Source organism: Perognathus longimembris, chromosome 3, assembly GCF_023159225.1.
Source record: "Perognathus longimembris pacificus isolate PPM17 chromosome 3, ASM2315922v1, whole genome shotgun sequence".
Lineage (NCBI taxonomy): Eukaryota > Metazoa > Chordata > Mammalia > Rodentia > Heteromyidae > Perognathus > Perognathus longimembris.
In genome coordinates, this window is record NC_063163.1 from 5,983,814 (window position 1) to 6,008,280 (window position 24,467).

General features: G+C 37.8%; 1 protein-coding gene across 4 annotated transcripts in view; it reads right to left on the bottom strand.

Moving 5' to 3' along the window:
- Positions 1-24,467, bottom strand: part of Tpp2 (tripeptidyl peptidase 2) — a 62,077-nt gene that overhangs the window by 10,825 nt on the left and 26,785 nt on the right. For 3 of the 4 annotated variants that reach the window (XM_048341118.1, XM_048341121.1, XM_048341120.1), the window contains exons 9-24: positions 23,210-23,337; positions 22,617-22,716; positions 18,601-18,749; positions 16,713-16,828; positions 16,212-16,380; positions 15,426-15,583; positions 14,450-14,526; positions 13,235-13,341; positions 11,916-12,070; positions 10,541-10,657; positions 9,816-9,916; positions 8,550-8,646; positions 7,663-7,800; positions 6,159-6,403; positions 5,838-5,916; positions 4,128-4,166 (exon numbers count right to left, since the gene is read on the bottom strand). In XM_048341118.1, coding sequence (XP_048197075.1) covers positions 4,128-4,166; positions 5,838-5,916; positions 6,159-6,403; positions 7,663-7,800; positions 8,550-8,646; positions 9,816-9,916; positions 10,541-10,657; positions 11,916-12,070; positions 13,235-13,341; positions 14,450-14,526; positions 15,426-15,583; positions 16,212-16,380; positions 16,713-16,828; positions 18,601-18,749; positions 22,617-22,716; positions 23,210-23,337 — 1,975 coding nt within the window. The remainder of the gene's footprint in view (positions 1-4,127; positions 4,167-5,837; positions 5,917-6,158; positions 6,404-7,662; positions 7,801-8,549; positions 8,647-9,815; positions 9,917-10,540; positions 10,658-11,915; positions 12,071-13,234; positions 13,342-14,449; positions 14,527-15,425; positions 15,584-16,211; positions 16,381-16,712; positions 16,829-18,600; positions 18,750-22,616; positions 22,717-23,209; positions 23,338-24,467) is intronic. The other variant, XM_048341119.1, reaches the window with a different exon arrangement.

Consider the following 24,467-nt stretch of genomic DNA (forward strand, 5'->3'; position numbering starts at 1 on the left):
GAATTGGCGGCTTCCCCACAGGCCAAAGCCTCTCCACCTTCACAGACACTATTCTAACTGGAGAAGTAAGACAAACATGTCAGCATTTGTTACACAGTTACATATACGGCACGAAGGATATAAAAAAAAAGAGAAGGATAGAGAGTGTGACTCTGAGGTCAAGTACAGGCACCAATGCAAGGAAAGTGGTTTCAGAGAGGTAAAGGAACTTAGGCAGGACTATAAATAAACTTGAATGATCTAACTCAACAGAGGAGGAAGGAGCCTATCTGGGGCAGACTGAGCGTCTGCAGTTGAAGATGAGGAAGTGAAAAATCCTGAACTTGGAACATGAATACTGGCCACAGTAAGGAGGGTTTGATGGAATACGGCAAAATATACAAATTGCAGTGCAATATTTGGAAATGAAGTCACTTTACGACTTGTTAGCTTTGCTTTGTCACAATGCCTTGCTGTCTTTAAAGTATTATTAAGTCAGTTTCCTCAAATTCCACATTTAGGTTTGTATTTAAAAGTCGCGTGCTTCTGTGCGTACATGCGCGCACACACGCGCCAATTCTGGGTCTTGAACTCAGGGCCTGGGCACAGTCCCTGAGCTTCTTTTCTTTTGCTCAAGGCTAGCACTCTACTACTTAAGCCACAGCGCCACTTCTGGCCTTTTCTGTTTCTGTGGTACTGAGGAATTGAACCTAGGGCCTCGTGCATGCTAGTCAAACACTCTACCACTAAGCCATGGTCCCAGACCTTAAAAATCTTATATTCCTTTTAATTGGTCTAAATTGGAACAAACTACTTTACCAAAGGACAGTCACTGCTTTCAACAGAGTGTGTTAGGAAAACTTCATGCAAGTTCAGTCCAGGGTGTCAGCACTGCCACACCGGACTCCCCAGGTGTGATTTTTAGGTGTGCATCAATACATTCATGTCAACAATATTCTCAAAATAGATTTTGGGTTTTAAGATGACATAGTAGCAAATAAGAGGAATAAGGTTTCAACACAAATAGTATCATCTCTTTATCATGATTAAGACATAGAAATTCACTTCGCTGTGCGCTATCCATCCAAACCCATACACACCTCATCGCTGCTGTGCCCCGCGCTCCCGTGGCCCCACCCCCACCCCGGAGCCTAAGCATGCCACCAGGGGCTTCTACCAGACACACGACTGCTGGGAAACAGGTTTACTGCTTGGGCTCATTCTTTCAGGACTTTGCCACCTGTCCTTTTTCTACTCCTTGAAGATCATCACTCTCCTGGGGGGCACTGCCCTGAGCAAAAGCAAAGGTGCTTGAACACGAGCCTCAAACTTAGAACCCGTTCTTTCTGTAACAGACCGTTTCACTGTCCTGTGTTCAGCACAGGCAACTACCTAGAAGTAGAAAGTACAGGTCTAAGCACCCTCTGTTCTTTACTTTCTATGAATACAGCACTGTTCCCTTTGGAATCCGACTGTTCATTACCTAGCATGTTAGAATGTGAATGACACTTGCCTGGCCGTCTCCATTCATTCTAACAGCAATGTGCCTTTCCTTAGTTTCCCAGGCTAGGGAGCCTATGTGTTGTGAGGCAATTCTCTCTCCTGACTGTCAAAGGTAAGGCATTGGCTATTACTGCTTTAGTACAGAGGCAGAAAATAGAAGTGAGTTTAAAACTAACAAAGACCTACAGAGACAGGAATAATAAAGATGGGGGAGCATCTTATTAAAGTACATTATACATGTGCATAGTTTTTTCAATAAAATCTCTGTATAATTAATGTTAATCAAACTTCTAAAAAGAGATTCTATCATAGCAAGCTTAAACTATCAACAATACAGAAGATTATGATGAATTATTTTAGAAAAATATTCAAGTTCTAATAATCAGAACAACTGCAAGTGTAACTATCTTATAAAATGTTTTAGGACAGTAATTTTTTATTATTAAAATTTAAATTAAATTAAAAATTTTAAATGTAATCAAAAGAGAAGTGAAAACTGGGGACATGGCTCAAGTAGTAAAATGCTTGCCTACCAAGCCTGAGGCCATGAGGTCAATCCCCAGTAGTGTAAAAGGAAAAAAATGGAGTAGTGGCTTTCATTTGCCACTTGAAGAAATGCTCTTTGTTCAACAGGTGTTTTCTCAGCTCACTTCTCAAGGACTTAATGCAGGGTCAGTTTCGTGGAAATCATCTGTACCTTAAAGCTGGAAAAATCTTGATTATGGTTTAGAAAGTCAAAAAGAATCATTAGTGCCAAAATAAAAAAAGAGTTGTCAAGATACCAAGCAGTAAGTTGAAAACTTTCTCTAGCTATTCACAAAGTATTTCAAGTGTCCAAATGGAATCATATTATTTACAAGGTTAAACTCACCCACCCAACCAGTAAAAATTCTTTGGGAAGCCTAATGCATCATCATTTACATTCTGGTTACAATTTCCTTCGTTTTTAAGTTACTAGTAACTCTAAATTCAAAAATTTTACACAAACTGAATGACTTTAATGATTAAGACCATATTTGAGTGCTATTTATGATCTGTCAAGAAGTAACTTTTCAGTTACACACACACACATTTTTCTTTGTAACTTGCCTACCCTGTTCATTCTTTTAACAGCTTTTGTGCACTTGCGCTAGAAATAGGAAGGAATGGGCAGAGATAATTCTAGCTGCCAGAAAAGTTAAAGGTAACTCTAGTTGCTGAGTTCTTCATACAAAACTTTACTAGCAACCATCTAGTTATAACCTTATTCATCTACCGCTTCCTAACTCACACAACATAATCCAAACAAAATCCAGCAAAACTACAGGAGGACATTTTTTAATGAGTTCCTAGAATACCATTACCCTTTTCTCCAAGCCGTGACTTTCAAACTACTTTCACAATACCCCAAGGACACTAAACACATGGATACTAAAATAAAATACAATTTTCTGAACATTAACTATGTCCTATTCAATGAGTTTTCATGGCTGCAAATGGGTCAAAACACCCAGCTGAGAAATACTAGTCGTTAGTCCTGTATCTGGGAAGATGATTCCTAGTGGTATATTTTGTTTGAGGAAAGAGTGCTTATCATTAAACAGTGAGGTGGACATTTGCTTATATAAAAATGTATTTTACTTACTATAATACAGCATACCCAGAGAATTATCACTATGTATCAGGAAACATTAGGTTGGGTGCCGGTGGCTCACATCTGTAATCCTAGCTACTCAGGAGGCTGAGATCTGAGGATTGTGGTTTGAAGCCAGCCCAAGCAGAAAAGTCCCCATGAGACTCTTATCTCCAATTAACCCCTGGGGCTCAAAGTGGTAGAGTGCCAGCCTTGAGCAAAAAGAGCTCAGGGATAGTGCCAGAGCCCTGAGGTCAGGCTTTATGACTAACAAAAACAAAACAAAATAAAACACGTTTATGTCACTGAAATGCTTAATGATGTCAAGCAGATGTCCTCACCAGATAGCCAGTGAGTTTCCTGAAATATGTGTCCCTTCCTCTACAATGTACTTAAAATTATCAGTTTTCTGTTTTGAGTTAAACTTGGCTACAGCAGTCAATAAAGACTGCTTAATAAAGCTGCAAAGAAGTCTAGCAGTCCATCCCAGTTCTTAAAATCTGTCTGTGCTCCTGCAGCAGGTTTTATTACTGTTCCTGTTCTCTCTAATGTTTTCTCTCTTTTGTCTCAGTCTTCTCAGAACTAGGACAGATACAAGAGCAGAGAATAAGCTTCTCTTCAAATGGATAAAATACTTTATTAATAAAATCATCTAATTTAAAAATACTTCTGGATTTTAATTGCTTTGCTTCTGTGGCTAAATTATCATACAGTTCTCTTTATGGGACCATAGATAGATATTCAAAGTTTTAAAATTGATTACTTAATATTTTATCTGGAGCAAGAGATGAACAGCATTAAATTTTTTCTATATAACACAGGAAAAATAGGGGGTCTTCCATCAATTTATGGTTGAAAAAAACCTTTAGAAAAGCTTGTAGAAATAGCTAATAGCACTATACTATAGAATGTAAACAAAGGAAACTAAGGGAAAGTTTGTTCTTTTTTCTTTTAAAGATTTATAATAGCGACAGAAAGTTTATTATGTAAATAAGGCTTTAAGATATGGTTTTTAAAAACTGACAATCAGTACCTTTTTAAATTTTCCTTGTCGTTTTGCTGCAGACTGGCCCTGGGAGTTAGAACGACATTCTGTAAGAAAACATGCACAATCTACACAGGATGGAGACACCACCTCTGTCTAACTTTCCTCCAATCTACACGCTGCCTGAATGTGTCACAGTATACAGAATAGTCGGGTCTGTGATCAAATATGGCATGTTCTTATAGAATGAAACATTGCCATATGTGTTTAAAATGAAAATGTATTCAAGTGTTTAGTAACCAAGCTCCATTAGTTATGAAAACGTTTTAAAAGAATTAAATTTAGCTGACAGTCTGCAGAGTCTGACTTAACAGAATTTTATAACCATCACATGAGCCCTATGTGTAAGAAACACTTAGGGTTATTGTGAAGTTACTATCAAAAATGTAAGTAGTATAAAACTACTGAGGACAGGCTAACAAAACTATGCAACGAAAACTGTTAACTAAGTCAAGTGCTTAACATCCCTGCTCTTTTCTTAATATGTCTACCTTTCTAACTACAGCCAATCCCACACTTAAGTACTTTAATTTCACAACTGACTCTGAAACAGTACAGCCAGGAAACACTCTTTCAAAGGAGTTAATTTTTAAAAGTCATCTGTATGAAAAATTCACAACTGAAGCCTCATAGTTATACTTTCCATGAAGTAAGTCTTAAAAAAAAAAGAAAGACCACCAGGATTTCGAAAATCATACATGTGTCCAGTATTAAGTACTGATTTACCTCAAATTACACTAAAATATAAATGTTTAAATTGAGATCCAAGAAACATCAAGGGAAACAATTTTTCTAAGAGAAAATCCTCAAATTATGCTTCAATTAGCCAACAGATGACCTTGGTTCCACAGTGCAAATGTAATTTTCAGGATGTATGAGATCATCTATCTCATTTTGATAATAGCACTTATAGATTTCAGCATTATGAAGTAGATTCATTCAGCTTTGTATGAACTGATGCAAAACAGAAATGCAAAACTGTAAGAATGACAACTTTTACTGGTACTGAGTTGTGATACCACAATAAAAAGTGACAGCTATGTAAACACTGTTCTCATAATGAATTTGCAACGAAAACACAGATGGAAAAAAGTTGTACCTATAAAGCTGTAACATTTACTTCTATAAACTTAAAATCAGAAAAATGTTTTTAACAAAAAGCAGAATTTCAAAAATTTTAAAGGCAACGTCAAAAGGAATACCTCCTATTTATTTATACAATTACGCAAGATTCTAGTAAGTATGTACAAATGTGAAAAATGTTGCTCATTAGTAACAGTTGTTCTGGTTGGGTTTTAGAAACAGCTCAAGAGATTTTTCCCCTAACTATGACACTGCTTTGGTCAAAATCCTGTAACATGCTCTAATTTTAAATATCCCATTTACTTAAGCCGAGTAGGACTTGGATCTACTCACTTCATAGGAAGCTCAAGCACATTAGCCACTGAGGTGTATAGATTCAGGGCATGAATATGTAGACTTGTAAAAAACAAATAATAATATTTTAAAATGACAACACACTTTAAAAGGCAGCCCAAGTATTAATTTACCTTCACTAGTAACTCAAGGGAAAAAAAGAAAAAGATTAAAATTGTTTTCCTCCACCTAGGAATAGCTTCATTTGCCCATTTGGAAACATCTTCAAACAAACAGAGATTTTGGAATGGGTACTCTGAGTGTAAAATACGTAATACTTACAGCTTTCTTGCCAAGTTCAGTCTTTGACAGCGTTAAGGATCCTGCCAGGTAGCATCCAGGCCCTGCCCCTTTAGGTACTCTAGTAAGAGAATTAGAGAGGGGAAAAAAGCAACAAGAGATAGTTTCACAAAGATAATTAAGGGAAAACATCACAACAATTCTGAACTGAAATAATTTCCATGGCTAAGATTTCAAAATCAAATGGAGGAATAACTTGAAATGATTAATGACAGTCTACTATAAATCTGGCCTAATGAATTCACAATACAAAGACTACAGTATGTAAAATAGGCATTCTATATCAGTAATGTCATCACTTACTTATCATCAGGTAAGGAAGTAACAAAGAATGGCTGGTTATATTTAGGTGGCAATGTCAAATTGTTTGCTTTCTTCTTTCCTAGAAGTGCAAGGCTATGATTTTCGTGAATATCTAAGCTCAAGGTATTAGACAACCTATGAGAAACAATAAATGGAAGATCTTTAAGACGCTCCAAATCACTGATTTGCTCATGACGAATCTGTAGTCGAATTGTATAATCTCCTTTCTCCAATTTCAAAGAATACTAAAAAAGAAAGACAACATTTGGGAAATGTAAGTTTAGCTAAGTACAATGAAAGGGGGAAAAAGGGGAACAATTCCATTTGCAGACTGCTGACAGGGCATGAGGGACAGGGTGCCACTCCTCAGATGGGTTTCTACACCCTAGGTGCCTAGTGTCCTTGAGGGCAGAGATCAGGGAAACCAGGTGCCGTGCCCAAGGACACAGAGAGTGAAATGCAAGGGAGTTGAGGTCAGGTTTGAGTCCAAGGCCCTCCTTTTGCCCACAGCAAATTATTCTCACATTACTGCATAATCGGTGTCTGCTCCATCACCTACAGTGACTTTTTGTACATGGGTTCTCAAAGGGATCGTATAATATCCATAACAAATAGACATTATATATCAATCCATGTTGAACGTTGGAAATTGTTACCTTATAATCAAAAGGTCACCCCTTTAATGCAAGCAGGAAAACTAGTAACAATCAACAGGAAGAAAGCTACTTTGCTTCTCTATGCTTATGAAGATGAATGCTGAACTCTGTGTAAGTTTCTTCTGAGAAGGTTTAAAAAGTATCAAGTAATGGCACTACAGTAATGTACTATACTGATAAAACTGCTGCTTGCTTTGAGGAAATAGGTATTATCATTCCTTGAAAGACTAAAAAAACTCCACAAATTATTTTCATGATTCAGTGTACAATTGTAAATGCTATGCTCATTTCTCCACATAAAATTTCAATCATAGATTAAATTTCTCTAGGTTATATAACTAAAAGATCTTTTCTCCTTCAATCTAACAGCCCAAAACAAAGCAGGTAGCAAGTACTCAATACAGAGTGCGCAACCGTGAGCACTTACTATATGCTTTATTGCATTCAGCTCTGAGATGGAGTCAAGGTGCTAATATACTTCAGGGGATTTCTCACCACCTGCAGACAGGTAGAACTACAACAAACATCCACACTGAGCTGGTAGTGCAGCTCAGACGCAGAGTACTTATTTCTTAGGATGTCCACGGGCCTGGGTTTAATCCCCAGCACACATACATACACTTAAAGCTCTGCTTGCTAGTGTCTTAGAAGCACTGTTCTGTCTTCCACTACATGATGACAACAGTCTGCTATTCAATAACTACATCAAGAAAGCATCTTGTAGTTGGTGAAAGGACTAAATGAAACATTACAATCTTTTAAAAATTTTATCAGCATAAGAAATCAGGAATTAATCAGCTCATGAAACAGGTTTCTTTTAACTGAAAATTTCACTGCAAACTTTATACCTGGTGTGGATAGGCATCGCCTGAACCCATTTGCCTTTTGTTCTGGTCAAAAATAATCCATAGTTGGCTGTCAAATTCTGATTCATATAACAATTCACAAAGCAGTGGGCAACTTGGAGTTACTTCTCCACTCTTGGGCTATAAAACAGTAAAATTGATTATTGATGTGTTTGTACATGATTTCTAATATAGATTAGCTTGATTATAGGCATAAGGTTTTTGTTATAAAATATTCAAAACACTGCAAAAAATGTCAAATGAAGACTATTTTGGCACTCATTAAATGCACTTTATCTTTTAGAAACGTTTAAAGATATAAGCCAAGTGATATATAATAGCTTTATATTAATAAAGCAATGTATGTTATTGAGTATATGCTTTATAAAACTGAAATTTAATCTCTTGTTTCCTTAACACTAAAAGCAAATCCATATTGTATTTCAATAATTGTTTTATTGAATGCTCACTGATCCTAAAAAAAAAAAAAAACAAAAATACCTCTTTGGTCCCATTATTTGGGTACCTTATTTCCAACTACTTTAACTGTTCATTCTATAAGGAGCAAGTGTTATCAGGCTTAGCATTGTTACCAGCAGGGATGTGGTATCTCTGAATCATTTCACGATGCCCTGCTCAGGAGGCAATGGTAGATGTGTAACAATGCTTATCAAAATCGAGGCTGAGAGGCCAGGTCATCACTAAACTACACAGACATCACAGCGGAGTGGTACTTAATTAACCATAATTTCCTAAGAATCATTCTAATTAGTGAGGGTTAACAACTTGATTTTATTTCATAGATACAATGTAGTATGTCCTTCTACTTTTGATTATTCATAAAATGCAACATTCAAGGTGTAGGTATACTTTATTAGGCAAATACTTACTTGATGAAAGTTATATGTCAGGACCATCTCATAAAGCTGACGATTATTTGGCAAGACATCTCTTGTTCCTAAAGGTTTTGTTTTTGCACTTACTGGGCTATAAGAAGGCAATTGCAAAATCATTTGATTCAATAATCCATTTAACGAGACTTAAAACTCTTAAGAAACAAAATCTATAACGTATTATATAAAGTGACACATCAACATTCTTGAAAACCTTGTCAGTATACTTTGTATTTTAATCACCAGCATGTAATTTTTCTTCCTTGAATCAGAGCAATATAGTCTAAAATTTTGCAAAAAGACAAAAAAACTGCAAAGAAAGTCATCATGATCAAAACACTGCCACTGGCTCTCAGCACATCCTGAGCTATTAATAGTAGGGTGACTGCCACCAACAGCATTGAAGGTACATTTTGATTTGTATCCTCTATTTCAAACGTGGCTTAACATAGACATGGCTCAAGCCATAACCAGTACAGCTGCTGTTCTCCAAATGCTAGGCTGATGCCCAGTTTTCCTGACCCTGAGAAGAGCACTGAACCTTTTTGATGTTCATTAAAGCAAATTATTAAACTACAGACATTCAAAAGGAGAACTCTGAGACTGGGAGAACTGTGGAAACGTGAGGCAGGTGCCCTGCTCATAACACCTGTTCATAACAGGTGTTGCTGGGCACAAACAGTACACTACTTAAGCTTCTCCCATTCACTAAGGTAAGATTAGGCACTACTGCAATTTCTGAAAATGTTTGGCAAAAGACTCATAAAATAAAATCAGAGAAGCTTAACTTGTTAGTTATTTCATGTCAAGGAATAAAAAGCCAGGTGGCGATGGCTCATGTCTGTAATGCTAGCTACTCAGGAGGCTGAGATCTAAAGATCACTGTTCAAAGCCAGCCTGGGCAGCAAAGTGTGTGAGACTCTCATCTCCAATTACCACCAGAAAATGGGAAAGTGGTGCTGTGGCTCAAAGTGGTAGAGTACTAGCCTTGAGCCAAAAAATTCAGGGACAATGCCCAGTCCCCGAGTTCAAGCCCCACAATTGTCATTAGAAAAAAAAAAAAAGAATGAAATAAAAAGGCTACTGATAATTGATCCGAAGTAGCCATGATAGGAACAGCTATTTTCTTCTGCCCTAAACCTTGCCAGGCAGGTGAAGAGCAAGACCAGAGACATGGCCGGGCTGCATCTCAAGAGATCCGCAAGGATTCAATCGTTCTCATTACCACACAGTATCTGTAGCCCTTAAAACAAAGAACAGTACCGTAGTGTCTGGACCCAGCTCTTCAAAGTTATGCAGGGTGCCAGATCTTCATATTTCAAGGAGGACTGAACATCAAAACGGTTGATTCCTTCTGATGCATGCTGTAAAGGATATTTAACAAGTTGATTCTTCATACCTTAACAGTACAATCTAAACTAAATGTATCTAATATAAAGTTTGCCCCACATTAAAAAATTACATCCATGTGCTACACAAGTGGGTTTAATTTTGACATGTCCATACAATGTACCTTGATCAGACTCATCCTATATCACTCTTCTACTTCCTAACCCAGTCTTAAGCTTCACTGTTCTAGTTTCACAGATACACCTAAATTCAATCAAAACTTCGCCCTCCTTTACTTTGTTTGCCTCTCCTGCTCCCTCTGCCATTAATACCCTCTACCTTTGACAAGACCTGTTTTACATGCCTGTCATTCATATTTTGAAGTGCATCTGAACTGTTCAAAGGAGTTTCACCATGGTGCTTGACTCACATGTAAACAATACTTTAATCACTGTCCTCTCAAAGTCATAGTCTCCCTGTCACTCGCATCATTTAACAGCTTTCAGTGAGTTTTATTTTGTCATCTTCATTCATAGATGCAATGTATTTCAGTATTCTTACTTTCACATTCAGATTATCTAATGAAAGGTAAAACCTCGACAATACAATTCTTTTTTCACAGAAACAAAAATGGCAGCAAAGAAGGTGCAAAAACTTACAATGTTTAACTGCGGAGCAGTACACACTATGCCATGGAAAGAAATTGTATAGTCAATATTGACATCACTGAGACTTGCCCACCAACGAGCTATGCAAAACTCAATTGCTTTCCCACCCTGCGGATAAAAATAAGAATACATTATATAAGTTGTAATATATTACACATATAATATATGAGTCACTTTTTAAGTTTTTCCTCAAACTGCAAAATATAAATGTCAGTGCAATTCTTTTTAAGAGAACTCAGAACTTTTCTCATTTGTGCTAAGAATTAAACAAATCCAATTTGTATAAGTGGGTGCAGGCAATTTAAAGACAGTTATTAACTAAAGATTCTACTTCACTAGAAAAGGTGTGAGGCAGCGTTTGAAAGCCATGGGGAAAAGTATAACCAAAAAAATTGAGAAAAGATGGTAAGTTTGTAAAACTTATTCACGAAGGCTGAGAGCTGCCTGGGAACTGAAGTGGAATGAAATTATGGTCACTGGCATTTTTCTTTCTGTTAAAAAATAACAAACTGGGTACTGTAATCCTAGCTACTCAGGAGGCTGAGATCCAAGGGTTACGATTTGAAGTCAGCCCAGGCAGGAAAATCTGTGAGGTTCTTATCTCCATTACAAAAAGCTAGAAGTAGAGCTGTGGCTAAAGTGGTAGAGTGCTAGCCTTGAGTACAAAAGCTCAGGGACAGTGCATAGGCCCAGAGTTCAAGCCCTAGGACTGGCAAATAAATAAATACATAAAAATTAAAAAAGGAGATTACTTTAAGTTTTCTAGAAAACTTTCCATCAGCAAGTTTAAAAAGATGAATTATTAATGCAAAGATTTAAAATACAACTAAGGGATTATGAGAGACCTGAGAAGATTATATAATTAACCAGAGAAGCAAAGTAGTAAGAATAGACAGCATCTCAAAACATCTACTCCTCCATGTATGGAGGGAGGGCTGGGTGCCTCATTGTGAGGTGGTTTGCTTCAGCTCACAGATTCTCCACAGAGCATTAGTAAAATGACTTAAGTGATCTGTCATAAAGTTTCACAGAAGAGTAACAGTCTACCACATAAAGAAATGAGGAGATGTAAACTGAAGTCCAAATTATGAAGTGCCAATTAGATTAGCATTATTCATTGACTGAACTGTTTGAGATAAAAAAGAAACAGTGGCAGAGGATAGAGTTCAGTGATAATAGTGCAGGCCTATTATGCGTAAGGGCCTCACTTCAAACCCCAGCACTTCAAAACAGAAGCAGAACCCATTCAGAGTTCATTGTAGTAATCTAATTAGTTTACCTGTCTTCCGACTGCATTTGTTAGTCTTAGCTCATGTCAAAAAGGCAAAGAAAGTACTTGGGATTTCAATCTGTGAATTAAACTTACTAAGACAGGGAAAGCTTCAGTCAGTGTTCCTTTTTCTGGAAGGGAACAGAACTTGTAGAATTCATGGCTTCGATATGCTCTTTGCTTCACAAGCTGTACTGCATGTAGAACAAACTTGGCTGATACCTCAGAAGAACAGGAACACACGGTAACCTCTAAAACAAGGAGTATAAAGTTTTAAATGGGTAAGATTTAAAATGCTCAGAAAATGGTGTTATAATGTTTATTTGGTCAAGAATTAAAGGATCCATTCAAATGGAAGTAGAGGTTTCTTTAAAGACAAAGCAACAGAGTATTAGTAAACCTGGGAGAATAGAAGATATTTTATAGGAAATAAATGTATTTAAATAAACCACCGCCATACTAAAAACTGCCCACTGATACACACACAAGTATCTAAATAGGGTTCCTTTAAAAATATAACTTTTCCTTTGGCTTTCCCTGAAAATCCACCCATTTGTGATTATACAAAAGGGATGATAAATTTTGGAAACATCTATTTCTTCTACCTAAATTGCACTGAGTATCTATTCCACTTTTCCTAGCTTGACCGCTCCTCTGGTCTGTGTCCACACTGCTTCTGCAAAGTATGACCACCAGAAGCACACCTAGGCAGCTTTGTAGCAAGGCAGAGGCGGAGGCAAGTTGAAATCACTTTGGAGGCAAGTTTATCAGCTCTTAGAACCTCTGTCAAGAACACAAAATCCAATGTTTCTAATTTGAAAGATAAGCCATCTGTAATACTTTCTAATCTGACCCTGTATAAACCCCAGTACTTGGGAGGTAGAGAGCAGAGGATCATGGCTGGAGACCAGCTAGCAAAACACTATCTCAAGAGCGTCCTGGGTTGGGAGTACATGCCCGTGGGCCCCAACCCTGGGGAGGCAGAGGCAGCAGGACCACAGTCCAAAGCTGGTCAGGGGGGAATGGGACACCCGTTCTGAAAATCAAAAACAAAACCCTTAAGGCAAAAGGACAAGAGTGTGACTCAAGTGATAAAGCACTTCCCTAGCAAATGTGAGGCCCTCAGTTCAATCCCCAGTAAAGTTGTTTTAAAAAAGACAGACAAACAAACCCAAATGACAAAAACAAACAAAGTAACTCCTCTATTCCTAAGGTATATTCAAGACATTTTTCAGTAATGGCACCTGTCTACCCTATAGGACTGTGACAAAATAATCTGTATAAAATGCCTAGCAAGGACCACAAGTATGCAGTCACCTGGGTTACGAATTTCCACTCACTTCATATGTCTGTGACACAATCACGGAGAGACGGAATGTACATAAAAATAAGGTCCAGACAGCAATCCTTCTTACCAGCCCAGGTTGCGCCCTCAGGAACCTCAACAAAATGCCTTCGAATCTGACCAGGTTTAAAATGCACATCTGTGAAGGCCACATCATAATGTGATGACTCACTTACTCTGAAAATGAACCAAAGTCAACGTTAATAAAGGGGATATTCTTATAAAATAGCTCTATAGACTTAAAAATAATGAGTCCACTGATACTCTTGATCTTACTAATATTTTAAGAGTTACTTAGAAATAAACACTGGGACTTGTTACAGGCTGGTTACAAACAGTAAGCACAGTATTAGGCCATATTTGTAAAATATTAGTAGGCATATACAACTATAGCAGAGTACAGGTGATTTTTTTCTACTTATCTTTTTAAAAATAACTTATAAAACACATTATCCAAAGCTCACAGTCTTTTCTGTTGAAGGAACTTTATAAAACAGAATTTTCTGATTTGAATTATAATAATTCCTAGATACTAAAAACAAGGGCAGTGTTTTATCACTAATACTGTTTTATACTTCGAATAAAACTGATATTAATGCCTCTTGCAACCTTTAGAATGGTTTCATGCTATGAAACAGTAAGTAAAGACAAACTACTTTTAGAAGAAATCAAAGAAACTACCAGAATAGCCAAGTATATGCTAGAGTCAGCATGATAAACATTTAGGGAGGGTCTACTATACAAGAAGCATTGTGTCAAAGCCAGAAATGTAACACTGAAAAAATATTGTCCTTTGTCCTAGACAAACTAGTGGGGAGAGAAAAACTATCAGAGATACTTAATACAATGTCCCGGAAAGAAAGTTGTGGGAATAAAGAAAGTGTTAGGAAACAGATAAAGAATGCTTAGTTCACTCAAAGGGAGACTGGGAAAGCTTCCTGTGATAATGTTATTAGGTGTTATATACTGGCTTAAAATTCATGCCAAATTTCTAGGAAATACATGACTAAGGATTTAACTGTAGCGTAATTTTCCTTTTGCATGCCATTTAAAAAAATGTAATAAACTTAAATTTCTAGGTACCTTGTGGGATGAGATGTGTCACAAGCTTGTTTACCCAAGTACTCAACAGAAACTGTTAATTAAGGGACAAATAGGAGGCGGTGGAAGAGAATGAAGAAACTTTGTTACGTATTACAAAGGGATGGGGAAGGAGAAAATCATGGAGGTCCATACAGCCATTAACCATCAAACATGCCAACAAGCTGTGAAAGTTCTCACTTACTTTTCTGCTATAACTGCAGTGATCGGAACTCTGAACAGAGGACCCGCGTTAGGGGATGCTATGTCATAACCACACACCTTAAAGAAAGAAGGGTGAGTCTCGATAGCCATAAACAAACTTGTAAAATAGGAGATAAATGTGTGTGTGTGCATGTGTGTATTCACAGAATAAATTCATCTAATGTTAAAACTTAAGCTGACGTTATCAAATTCCTGACATAATTAACAGTTAAAACAAACCAACAGGAGGATTTTACTGTTGTCAATGTTTAATGTACTAGGTGAATTTCCTTTGACGTACCCCCTGTGGTCACTGTATGTGATTCTGGTAAACTGGATATTGTATATATGCTTATCTGAACTGGGGAAGGGAAAGAAAAATGAAGGAGGGTGTAACAAATATGACAAGAAATGTACTTACTACCTTATTATGTAACTATTCCCTCTCTGCACATCACCTTATTAATAAAATTTAATAATAAAAAACACACACACAAAGAAAACAAATCCATGTACCACAATCCTTGGGGTAAAATGAGACTTCAAGTAATTAGCTAAAATGAAGACTAGCTCAAACAATTTTTAAGGTACAAATACTGCTATACTATTCTATATTTATGTAACCACCAGCACATGTTTTTATAAATATTTTCATTTGAATGTTAAAGATAATTTCAGTCACTACAATTTAGTAGGATTAAATAACCGACAAACTATACTTGAGTGAAAAAGCTGTGCAGTTCTGCGTCTTTCCCTGGCTTCCTTTAGACAAGGATATCTACATGTCAGACATTCAAAAAGTACCCAGCTGTTTAAATAGGTGCAGATAAACTGGATGCAGATAAATCGGGTGAATACAAAGGATGACTTGTTTCTTAACCTGAAAGCAACACACTGCAAACACGCTTGCAACTGCTTATTCTGAACTCTTAACAATTTAAAGAGGAAAGGAATGAAAAATGAAACCATGACAGTACCTCTGTGTAGTGCAATCCTTCTCTTAAGCCCCTGGGATCCACACGAATGTTTATGTGTCTACATTGATTCATGAGTTCCAAATGGCTTGGACACTGAACCCAGGATGAATTTGAAGTTAAAGCTAAATGAAGCTGAAGGGATATTTTTTCAGAGTTTTCTGTTATTAAAAAGAGCAAAAATTAAAATGAGCAGTATTTTCCCCTTTCCTTCCAAGCTCTATTTCCTGTTAGGACAATTTAGCAATTTAGTCTGGTCAGTTGTAAAACACAGCTTGCTTAAAAGTCACAGAATCGTCCTTATTAGACTTGTTCATACTTTCAAACACTGCTCCAGGTGTTAGAGAGTATCAGTGAGTATTTTATAGCACCATATGCAGAGATTAACATCTGCTGAAATACTGTCAATTATGCAGTGATAACTACCTTTGATTTGTATCTAACTGAACGGTAGCAGTCCTTGCCTGCTTCTGACTCTCACTCCCATCTCAATGCTGCTACATCCATGGGGTAAAATGAAGAAAGAAAAGGAATTTGAAATTTCATTGCCAAGCTACTAGACCTGTAGGCCACTGAAAAGTCTATCTACTGTTTTCCTTGTTGAGATGCTATCTTAAGTGCCATAGTACTGGGACCTAATCACCCTAATGTTTGCCCTTAAGCCTACTTAGCTTTGAAATAATCATGGTATTTCCTCTGCAGAACATTAGCCCAACAGTATTCTTCTATTCTGTACTGCTCTTGTGAACCAGCAATGGGAATTCAACTCATGGCCAGATTATAACTTACCTGTGTTCTCTGGAAATGCAGGCTCAATGCCAACGCCATGATCTGAAGGTGCAGCCACCTGCACAGGGTCTCGGAGGTAGATGCCACGGTTATTTCCAACAGTCACAGTAAAACCTAATCTATTTGCAAATGATGTATTCTGAACGAGGTAGTCATAGGCTTTATCAACCTAAAAAAACATAAATGATAAGATATAAATGTTTGGGTCAAGAAAATATTTTATTGCAAATTACAGGCCCATTTTATTTCAGCTGTAGCAAAGTAGAAGTGACTTTCTATATTCACCTCTCCAATGACACCTCAATAAAGTCAACTGCACATTTTAAGCAAATTGCTAATCTAATTACACTAAACAAACCTACTCCACTCTTCATTCACATTTACTTCTCTGCTTTGCATTTCCAGCCTCTATCTGTCCTCTATGTTTCTCTAGTGTTACTAAATTTGTCTCAACTACAAACTTGGTGTTTTACAACTAGTTTTTCATGTGGACAATAATACCTGAATAATACCATGTCCTTGGGCAAATACTTCAATATTGTCAGCCTTCACTGCAGTGTTTTCTAGAGCTCTTCTGACTGAATGAACTGTATATTCAACATTATTAGCTTTCAGACCTAAAATAAAAAACAAAACAAGAAAATTAAGAGTCAGTGAGCTTGCTAGTTGAAATCTTTTATTCTTCATCACTATGATGGAGATTGAATCTCTGGTTTTCACGTCATATTTCATCACTGATTTTTTTTTTAAACATACTTTCTTAAAAACAGTCCAAATAGTCATAGTCAAACTGCTCGCACCATACAAAGGCTTCATTCAAAGACATCACTGCAGGGGCATTACTGCAGGCCCATGCACGGGTGACAAGCATGTCAAAAGAGTAGACCGCTAAACGCATCTGCATCTGAGTAACATTCTCTTTAAAGCACTGTTGATTAAACACATTGGCGGCAGGCCATGTTTTGCAACACAGGTGCATGTTTATAAGCACCTGGAAATTCAGGCAAAAGGCAGAAGTTTCATGAAATAGCAATTAAAATCAGAATCAGGACTAGATTCCAGCCAGCATATTTTTTTTTATTAAAACCTTCCCATCTGATCCCAATATGTGGCCAGCAGGGTTGAGAAGTCCAGGAGGCCAAAAAGTAGTCAGGCTTGAGTGACTGACTGCTGCAGAGATAAAGCATAAATAGTGCATCATTTTTGTCCCTTCCACAGCATCCAACATAAAAACCCTTAATTACACTGTAGTAAGAAAACAGTACAAACATGGAAAACATCATGAGTAAGAGCAAACTGACGAAGTGATCGGTTTTATTCATGAGAATCCGAAAGAGATGGAAGCCCACTGGCAGACAAGCGGGGTCTTCCAACACGTGGGAGTTTGCCCAAAGAGAAAAATGAGACACCTTGACATATTTGGTGAGCTTGAAAAGGACCAGAAAAGTGGGTAAAGGCATCAGGATCCCATCCTGAGAGCTCTGATTCAATCTGGCAAGTGATCTAACATTGATGAGCTTAAAATAGGAGGCTCAAAGTAATTCCTGGCTTGTTGCTATCCTTTTTAGCACTGTGTGGATGAGTCTCATGAAGTCAGCTATAGTGGTCAGAGAAAGACTACCCCGCAGGGGACCTGGCAGGTGACCCTGACAACACCCAACTACAAATCTTACCTCTCTTTCTCCATTTTGCTCCACAGTATTTATCAACTTCTAACATGTATTATAAACATTTTAAAACATTTTTTTTTGGCCAGTCCTGGGCCTTGGACTCAGGGCCTGAGCACTGTCCCTGGCTTCTTCCCGCTCAAGGCTAGCACTCTGCCACTTGAGCCACAGCGCCGCTTCTGGCCGTTTTCTGTATATGTGGTGCTGGGGAATCGAACCTAGGGCCTCGTGTATCCGAGGCAGGCACTCTTGCCACTAGGCTATATCCCCAGCCCTAAAACATTTTTCTAATATATATTTTCTATTATCAAACTGAATTACAGGGAGGTTACAGTTTCATACATTAGACATCGGATACATTTCTTGTACTATTTGTTACCTCGTCCCTTGTTCCCCCTCACTCCTCCCCCTTTCACTTCCCTCCCATGAGTTGTTCAGTACACCAAACAGTATTATAAACATTTTAAATTTTTGTTTCAAGTTTGTTTACTCTAATTATAATATAAACTGCATATGCTTGATACTGCTTGATAATTATTAACAATATATATTTGCCACATAAACGAACCCATATCAAGTTATCACTATCCAATAAACCATTTTCTATCTTAAACTTTACTCTGTCCCCAGGACAGTATCAGCTTTCCCCCATGTTCTAACTCCAAGATATCCAGCAAATATAGTCTCTGGTAAGCGATGAGAGAAATATGCAGTGACCTCACCTGAAAGTATCAGGGCGATGCCTCCACATGCATTGGGGGAAGACATAGATGTCCCATTCATGAGCTGAGTCCCCCTCAATGTCCAGTTAGGAACAGAAGCAATAGCTCCTCCTGGTGCACTGATGCTCACACCAAGGGCCCCGTCAGCACTAAACACAAAGCCATGGGAGTTTGAGTAGGTCAGTGAAAGACTGATATACATACAGGAGCATTCTGAAAAAGGCCACCATTTCAGCTCAACACTATGGACAGTATAAACGATGACAAAGATACTACTGGTATCAATGTTATCAATGGTGGAGCAGAATGAAGAACTACCCAGCACAGCTATTTTCCATCACAATGCATTTGTTTTTCCAGTCTAGGTGAAAATTTTCCATACCAGGTGCTGATGGTTCACACCTGCAATCCAACCTACCTGGAAGGCTGCGAACTGCAGGAGGAGGGTCAACAGTTCAAAGCAAACCTAGGCAGAAAATTTCACTAGGTTCTTCTCAATGAGAAGTTTTAGAGATTTTTGACTCAGGTGTGTCCCCAGAGAGGAAGTGAGACCCCTATCCTAAAAGTAACCAATGAGAAACAGTGCTGGAGGCATAGCTCTTTCGTATTGCCCCACACGAGGCAAGCAACAAGTTCAAAACAAAACAAGAAAAGACAAAATCTGTACATGTGTTGTATTGGGTTTACACGTAACAGGCCAAAGAAGTCAAGGTATATTTCAAGAGAAAAAACTGAAAAGCCTACTTTTAGGCTTCCCATCTCAGAAATCACCTCCAGGGAGATGGACTCTCACAGGCTTTTTTGCTAAACTTGCCTGACACCTCGTTCCAACCACTCTTATCCTTTCACGCAGCTTGCAATGACAGGTGGGTGCAGGGCATCGGCTGGAGGCTGAGAAGGCTCCTATGAACTTGTCTGCACGGGCTTGCACTGACTTTCAGTCTTCTTGATAAATATACTTTTTTCCTACCTAAATGAAATGCTTTTCACTTTGTTTAAGGTCTAATTTAGCACTGTACAACAGAAACATAAGGGGGCCTTGTATATAATTACGAATTTTCTGAAAGCCACATTTTAAAAAACAAGCTAACCAGAAGCTGGTTAATTTAGTAATATATTTTCTTTAACAAGATATTCAAAATATTTTAACATGAAACTGCACAGAAACACTGAGATTGACCTCTTATGATTTGTGCCTGCCAAACCAGAGAGCTGACATCTAACAGGACCTCCACTGTTGAGGGATTTGGCTGAGCAGTGTGGAGTTCAAGCCCTTGGAGTCCATGATCACATGGTCATTCACCACAAGCTCTCTCCTCTGTTCTAAGGAAAGTGGTAACCTAATGGCATGCTACTTCCCTAGAGGCTCCTGGAATCTCCCTTTATGACTCTCCCCGTAAGTGTCTAGTATATGGTTGTTCCTGACTAGGAATATTTGAGATAATTAGTTTTACTTTTTTTTTTTTTTTAAGAGAACTGAGAGCAATGTATGCATCTTTTCTTTGAAAGAGGCTAGCATCACCCCTTTTGGTAAATATCTTAAAAGAGACTGTTAAATATTAGCTGACAGGATATTCATACCACAGTCCTGAGTGACAAAAGAACACAAACACAATGATCTGCAATGAATGTCATTCTCAAAGGAAAATGACCCATGCATACAAATCCCAGGTGATGACTTAAGAGTGACTTTCACTTTGTTCGTTTCTGGGGGTGGGGGGTGGCTTGAATTCAGGGTTTCATGGTTGCTAAGCCACTACTCTACCCCTTCTGTTGGGCCTTCAGCCATTTTCTTGCTGGTTATTTTGGAGGCAGAGTCTAATGAGCTGCCCTGCCCTGCTGGCCTCAGCCACAATTCTCTACTTCTTGGCTTCTGGAGACATGAGGATTACAGATGCCAACCAGCAGCAGCACCAGCCTGACTTTTACTCTCTTGTTTGTACATTCTACATTATTTACTAATGCTTACAATGAATTCTGGGTATATAAATGGAAAAAGTGATTACAAAGACTCATGAATTTTAGCTGACTACTATTGCTGTTAATCTTCTACTACCCTGCAAAATAGCTAATCATAAAGTATTTCTCTAATGATTAAATCAATATTCTAAAAATGATTTTAATGAAATGTTTCATTAAAAATTTAAAAATATTTGTGGTATCTGTTTTAAATTACCATACACAATACAATCTCAACCTCTTTCATGTAAACATTGTTGGTAACATCTTTAAGAGGTTTGTCACACTTGCAAACATCAGGAAATGAAAACAGATACTGAATGCCTAAGTTTAACACTGACAGAGGAGCATTGGTTTCCAAAGTGCACTATCAAATATGTAGGGTTTGGCAATTAGTCCATATTTTATATCCTAATAATTAAACTAAATCTATGCAGTTGTATTTCAACTTGCATTAAAAAAATTAAAAATTTTTTTTGTCAATTGTGGAGCTTGAACTCATGGTCTGAGCACTGTTTGAGCTCTCTCACTCATGGCTAGCACTCTATCATTTTGAGCCACAGGTTCCACTCCCAGTTTTTGAGTGATTAACTGGAGATAAGAGTCTCACAGACTTTCCTGCCCTGACTGGCTTCAAACTGTGATCCTTAGATCTCAGCCTCTTGAGTAGCTAGGATTACGGTCACGAGTGAGCCACGGGTATCTTGCATATGTTGCTTTTTATAATGACTACAATATAAAATTTAATATTTCGTGGGCTGGGGATATGGCCTAGTGGCAAGAGAGCTTGCCTCATATACATGAGGCCCTGGGTTCGATTCCCCAGCACCACATATACAGAAAATGGCCAGAAGTGGCGCTGTGGCTCAAGTGGCAGAGTGTAGCCTTGAGCAAAAGGAAGCCAGGGACAGTGCTCAGGCCCTGAGTCCAAGGCCCAGGACTGGCCAAAAAAAAATAAAAAAAATAAAAATTAATATTTCAAAATCAATTTTACAAGTAACATATTTAGTAATTTAAAATGTTTATTAGCTGAACAAAAAAACAAAAACCACAAACTACTGCTGGCCTCGGTTCTTATCATTAAAAGACCAGGTGTAGCAAGTAGGACAGTTGATGGTGACAGTACGAGACAAAGCTTTCAGATCAGAGAAGACACACAGCTTGGCAGTTTCCAGTAACAAACATTAGTTTGTCAGTCAACTATACACATTAGTCTGAAGCAAGCTAATAAGTTTGTTTCTTAAATACTAGGAGGATACCCATAACTTAGAGAATTTGACATCATCCTATTTGATGTGATCCCGATCAATTTTCTAATCTTATCTTTCAATATACCCCACCACTGACAGTTCAAATACACCCAAGTACAAGCTTTTTCCTCCCTAATCTACTAAATTGATGTAGCATCATGAATCAGTTTTACATTAAAATCTGCTTCTCTTTGGTAAGACAGAAGTACCTTCTCTGCCCACCTCTGTCAGTCCTTCAAGGCTGACTCTAATGCCATCTCCTTCATGAAAGGTGCGGATGACTGCTCCACTCCTCAGGTCCCAGCGCCCCTCACTGGCATTCTCGATTGAGAACACAAACTGTTGATGCCTTCACTACTTCAGACAGTAACCTATTTGCTGCACTAAAGTCAAAGTCCATCCTGCTTCTAAATTAACATCCAAGACGTAAAGTGATTTGTTTACTCTCACACTCATACTCATTTGTTTACCATACTCATTGATGTCATATGGAGGTATTATAAAAATTAGGACTTAATACACCTCTTGGGAAAGACAATTCATTCTTGGAATCAAAGAAAAACAGATGAGAGTCATGAGAGTCCTAAGTCAAAACTTGCTTACTTTTGGGTTTCACCCAGAATGTTCAAAGTAGTTCTAAGTTCAAAAGCACAAACACTCATAGGCAGCCTTGGCAATGTCATAAACTACAAAAGCTTAGTGTTATTAATAACAAAATATCAGACTGATTTAAAACAAGGCTATTTAAAACTCTTGCCCTTATCAACTATGCAAAGTTTAACAAAATACATGCAATCCATCACCTACCTTGGGCCTCTTGAAGACCACGTATATTGATTTGCAGGTAATTTCTCTCTTAGTGAATACTCCGCAACCATCATATCAGGAGAAACATAAGCACCAACACCTGTGGGATGGGTTTATTATTAACAAAACAAAGCAAAGTTTACTCAGTAAACACTAACTTTCTCAATGAAATTCATGTGCTATATTCACGTGGATTTTATGTGAGTAAATTGACTTATACCAATTCACTCTTGCAAGACAGAAGGCTAAAAATGGAGAAGGAAACAATGGAAATTTACATTATATTAAGTGCACTGCTTTTGGTCATAAAAACAACTTCCAGGATTATTATGTGGATTAAATAACGTACATGTGTGCATCTATTAACTCACTTATTTTAGTTTTCTTTAAGTTCTAGATAAGCTAGTTCCTAAGGACAGTTACGGTCTACAGTGTCTTGGGTATGGGAGAGAGACAACTGACAGATTATTAACAGGGCTCTTTGCATGGCAGTCCAGGACAATCTCTATCTTGAAATCCCCCTGCTTAAGCCTACTATTTCCTTTTTTCTTTTTTTCCTCTGAAACCTCTATTTCTCTAAAGAGAAAACTTACCTATCACACTTGATGTGGTTCCACCTGGACAACCAACTGTAGACAGGCAAGGACCATTGTTTCCAGCACTGGAAACATAAATTATATTATGCTTCCATACTGCTTCATTGATTACTTCACATATTCTCCTGAAAAAGAATAACCTCTTTGAATAAATAGAACCATTGATTTTTAAAATTTTATACCAAAACAAATTACAACTGGGTGCTGGTGGCACATGCTTGTAATCTGAACTACTTGGGAGGCCGAGATCTGAGGATCTCAGTTCAAAGCCAGCCCTGACAAGAAAGTCTGTGAGACTCTTACCTCCAGTGAACCTCCAAGAAGTTGGAAGTGGAGCTGTGGCTCAAATGGTAGAGTGATAGCCTTGAGCAAAAAAAACTCAGGGACAGCACTCAGGCCCAGAGTTCAGGTTGCAGGATTAGCACCAATTAAAAAAAAAAAAAAGTACTACAATGAGGGTTCTAAATTGTAGAATCAAAACAGTAGCTATAGGAAGTATGCTTTGGAAACAAGAATAAGCTTTCTAAAACTATACGTGCTCTTCCTCTATTCTTAAAGCATGTGTATGTGTGTTTGTTTTATGTAATACATATTTATTTAGATACACACAGAGTATCAAAATCATCTTTAAATATGCCTCTAAGTGCTGACAGGTCTGCTTGCAGTGAAACATGATACAGCCTGCTGAAATGATATGCCATAGTTGTGTTTTAGTGTATGGAAGGAAGAGTAGTTATGAGGCTAGAATACATATGAAGAAAATGCTGGATGCAAAACTGTATTTTGGAAAATATACTTCAAATTACTAAACTTTCAGAAGTGACTAGGTAGTGAGACAATAAATGCTTTTACTTCTAGCCTCCCCTTTAACAGATTCAGAAAAGAAAAACTTCCCTCAAGGGAGGCCTACATCTATTTTTGGCTAGGAACTATTTGACAAAAAGAGCTAGTATCGTTAATGGCAAGGAAAACAAGAAACAAGCTACTTGGAAGGCAGAGGCAAGAGGATCTAAAGTTTAAGCCAGTCCAGGCAAAAAGGTAGGGAGTTCCCATTTCAAAAAGGGTTGCGATGTGGCTCAAATGGCAGAGCATTTGCCTTGCATACACAAAGGAGGCCCCAGGTTCAGTCTCACCGAAAAAGGAGAAAAAAATTACACTTAGATGACAAAAAAAATCATGAAGCAAGAGAGGAATAAGTCTACAGTAGCCGAGGATGAACAACAACTGGAGCTGATGGGTACACACTTTGAGCGTA